Source organism: Numenius arquata, chromosome 11 (assembly GCF_964106895.1).
Source record: "Numenius arquata chromosome 11, bNumArq3.hap1.1, whole genome shotgun sequence".
In the NCBI taxonomy this organism is placed as follows: domain Eukaryota; kingdom Metazoa; phylum Chordata; class Aves; order Charadriiformes; family Scolopacidae; genus Numenius; species Numenius arquata.
Window position 1 is genome coordinate 9,846,658 of NC_133586.1, and position 3,280 is coordinate 9,849,937.

Consider the following 3,280-nt stretch of genomic DNA (forward strand, 5'->3'; position numbering starts at 1 on the left):
CAGGATCCCGCGGCCGGAGGCGGTGGTGGAAGGGAGGGGAGCCAACGTGCGAAAAGGGAAAAAAAAGAAGAAAAAGAAGAAAAAAAAGAAAAAAAGGAAATATACATCTATATATTTTTTAGCTAAACGATGCCGGAACGGGGCCCGGGGGCTCCCGGCGAGCGCCGACCCGCCGCGGCAGCGCCGTAGGAGCGAGGGCTGGCGCCGGAGCGGGGCGGGCGCCCCGGCGGAGCTCGGTCCCCGCAGCAGCGGCAGCCCCGGCGCCCAGAGCCCCTTCTTGCTTCCCGGCGATTAATGGAATGATGTTGCGGAAAAGGCAGAGCGATCCTGCCGGGCTCAGTCGGGACTGCGCGGGCGGCGGTGGCGGCGGCGGTGGCAGCGGGGTAGCGAGCGGCATGCGAGTGCCCCCCCGGCGCTATGGCTAGCGGTGGCTCTGGCAAGTCCAGCAGCGAGGTGTCTGGCGGCGGCATCCCCAGCAGCGGTTCCCTGCAGAGGAAGAAGCTCATCTCTATCTGCGACCACTGCAAGATCAAGATGCAACTGGTGGCCGATCTGCTGCTGCTGTCGAGCGAGACCAGGCCGGTGAACACGGAGAGCCTGTCCGTCTTCGGTGAGTCCTTCGAGAAGTGCAGGGACACGATCATTGCCAGGACCAAAGGACTCTCCATCTTGACCCATGATGTCCAGAGCCAGCTCAACATGGGACGCTTCGGGGAGGTGGGGGAAAGCCTGATGGAGATGGGGGAGCTGGTGGTCTCCCTGACGGAATGCTCTGCCCACGCTGCCTACCTGGCTGCAGTGGAGACTCCGGGGGCCCAGCCTGCCATGCCTGGCTTGGTGGATCGCTACAAGGTGACCCGATGTAGGCATGAGGTGGAGCACGGCTGCGGGGTCTTGAAGACCACCCCTTTGGCAGATATGAGCCCTCAGCTCCTGCTGGAGGTTTCTCAGAACATGTCCAAGAACTTGAAATTCCTGACAGACGCCTGCGTGCTGGCCAGTGAGAAATCCAAGGATAAATTTGCTAAGGAGCAGTTCAAACTCAGTGTCAAATGTATGAGCACCAGCGCCTCTGCCCTCTTGGCGTGTGTCAAGGAGGTCAAGACTTCACCCAGCGAGCTGACCAGGAACCGATGCGTCTTGTTCAGTGGACCTTTGGTGCAGTCTGTCTATGCTCTGGTGGGCTTTGCCACTGAGCCCCAGTTTTTGGGTAAAGCTGCCACCATTAATCCAGAGGGCAAAGCTGTGCAAACTGCCATCCTAGGAGGAGCCATGAGTGTGGTATCTGCTTGTGTGCTCCTGACCCAATGCCTCAGGGATATAGCCCAACACCCCGAAAGTAGCACCAAAATGAGCGATTACAGGGAAAGGTTGAGGAACTCAGCTTGCGCCGTCTCGGATGGTTGCAACCTGTTATCTCAGGCACTAAGAGAACGATCTTCACCCAGGACTTTACCGCCAGTGAACTCCAATTCTGTGAATTAACCCCCACATCTTCTGTTTAGATCCCAGTCATTGCTAAAGGAAAATAATATCCCACCTCCTCTCCCCTTTTTTGTATACCAAAGAATTTGCTTGGATGAGCCCAATCCTTTGATTTCATGTGGTGAAGAAGCAGAACATACTCAAACTATACGTACTAATAAAGGTAGCCAGTTTGGGCTTCTTTTTACTTTAAAGTCAAGCAAGTATCTGCAGATAAATTTTCCTTTATTCAACAAGGTCTTCACACAAATGGTAATAACAACTGTTTGAAAGTGGTGGTTTTTTTATATTTGGGGAGGTGGGGGTATCTTAAAAAAAGGAGAGAAAAAAAAAAAAGCTTTAATCGCGCTGGGTGCGGTTTTTAAAGTTTGTCTTGTCTTGTCTTCCGAAATTTCCCTTCTAAATTTTGCTGTTCAGTTGTGCAGGAAAAAGGTTACCTCAGTTCTCACTCATTTAAAAAAACGAAAAAAAACCCAACAACACATAGATGATGGATGTAGCTACTATTTTGTTTGTTTTTGTTTTGTATGAATTTTTTTTTTTTTTTTTTTTAGTTTGCATCAAGTGTTAGGTTAGAAGTGCATTTGGTGTGTAGGAGTGGAAGGACTGGAGGTTGTGATTATGTTTTCCATGTGTTGATTTCCAAACTGGGGGAAAAGCTACTGTGAGTGTTTAAACAAACAAACAAAAAAAATTACACTATAACAAAAGTGATTTTTAATTTTTTTCCAATGTCAGTTTTTATCTTGCATGTACTGGAGTATTTATTTCATCTATTAAAATGTTATGTTTCTCAGATGTCTTTCTGTGAATCTCTTAATACTTGAAGAGTTGAACAACTAGGCCTGTTTGCATTGTATGTCATTTTCCCCAGGGAATGGGTGGTACAAAAGTAACTGTAGTTTTAGACAGCAGCATACAGGCTGCAGTTCAGTTCTTTTATTTTTATAAATACCGTCCCTCCCGCAATACCACCCCTCCTCCTCAGGACGCCTCCGACAGAGATACTCTGTGGTTGTATTTATGGAAAGCTGGGCAGTGCTGGATGCGTTGGGAGGGCTCCGGCTGCATGCACAGGCTGGCTCTGTCTTTATCAGCACTCTGTCTTATCTTTGGGAAGTTTGTGTATTCAAACTCATGCAGATGTGGACCATCGGTCTTAAATCTGTGACTTGCCATATTAATTTAGTAAGGATTTCTTGAAGAACTTTACCTTGCTGGATAGCCCTGCTTGTTCCGTGTGTCCGGTGAGGAGTGCGGAGGAGTGGGCCCTCTGATTCCTCGGAGGTTTGTGTTGGAGCTCCTCAGTACAGATTTCTGTCAAAGTAGTTCTCGTTTGATGTTGCGGATAGCAGGAAAAGTTAGCTGACTTTTGAGGCCTAGTCCACCTCCAGTTGAATTCCTTGGGAACTGTGAGGGGACCGCAGGGAATACTGCAGTAGTTCCCGTAACTGCAGTGGTGATTTTTTTCAGCCTGGTCTTTGTGGACCTGTGGGATCTGTTGCCTTCTGTATGTTCCATGAAAGGTAAATAGAAGAGCAGGTCTTCTGGCAAGGAAGCTTTGTTTTGTCTGCCCAGCTCCATTGCCTAATGGCATTTATGTTTTTTTTTTTTAATAGGTCTGCAAATTGAGCAATGTCAAAAGCCATTGGAGAATGCACCTTAAAAATGTTGTTACCGTGGTTTAAACCTTTACTGTACCAGTACTGTCCTACTTATTCCTTCGAAGAAGTAAACTGTTTGGTTTTGGAGATAGAACAGTCCTGGAGTAGTGAAAGGTCTTCCTTTTACAGCA

The 3,280-nt window shown here is 48.4% G+C and overlaps 1 protein-coding gene across 1 annotated transcript; it reads left to right on the forward strand.

Annotated features, from left to right (window-relative positions):
• The first annotated feature begins 417 nt into the window (after positions 1-417).
• Positions 418-2,276, forward strand: TLNRD1 (talin rod domain containing 1). Its single transcript, XM_074156329.1, has one exon. It carries the CDS (start codon positions 418-420, stop codon positions 1,483-1,485), a length of 1,068 nt encoding a protein of 355 aa, XP_074012430.1. The 3' UTR covers positions 1,486-2,276.
• Positions 2,277-3,280: the final 1,004 nt, after the last annotated feature.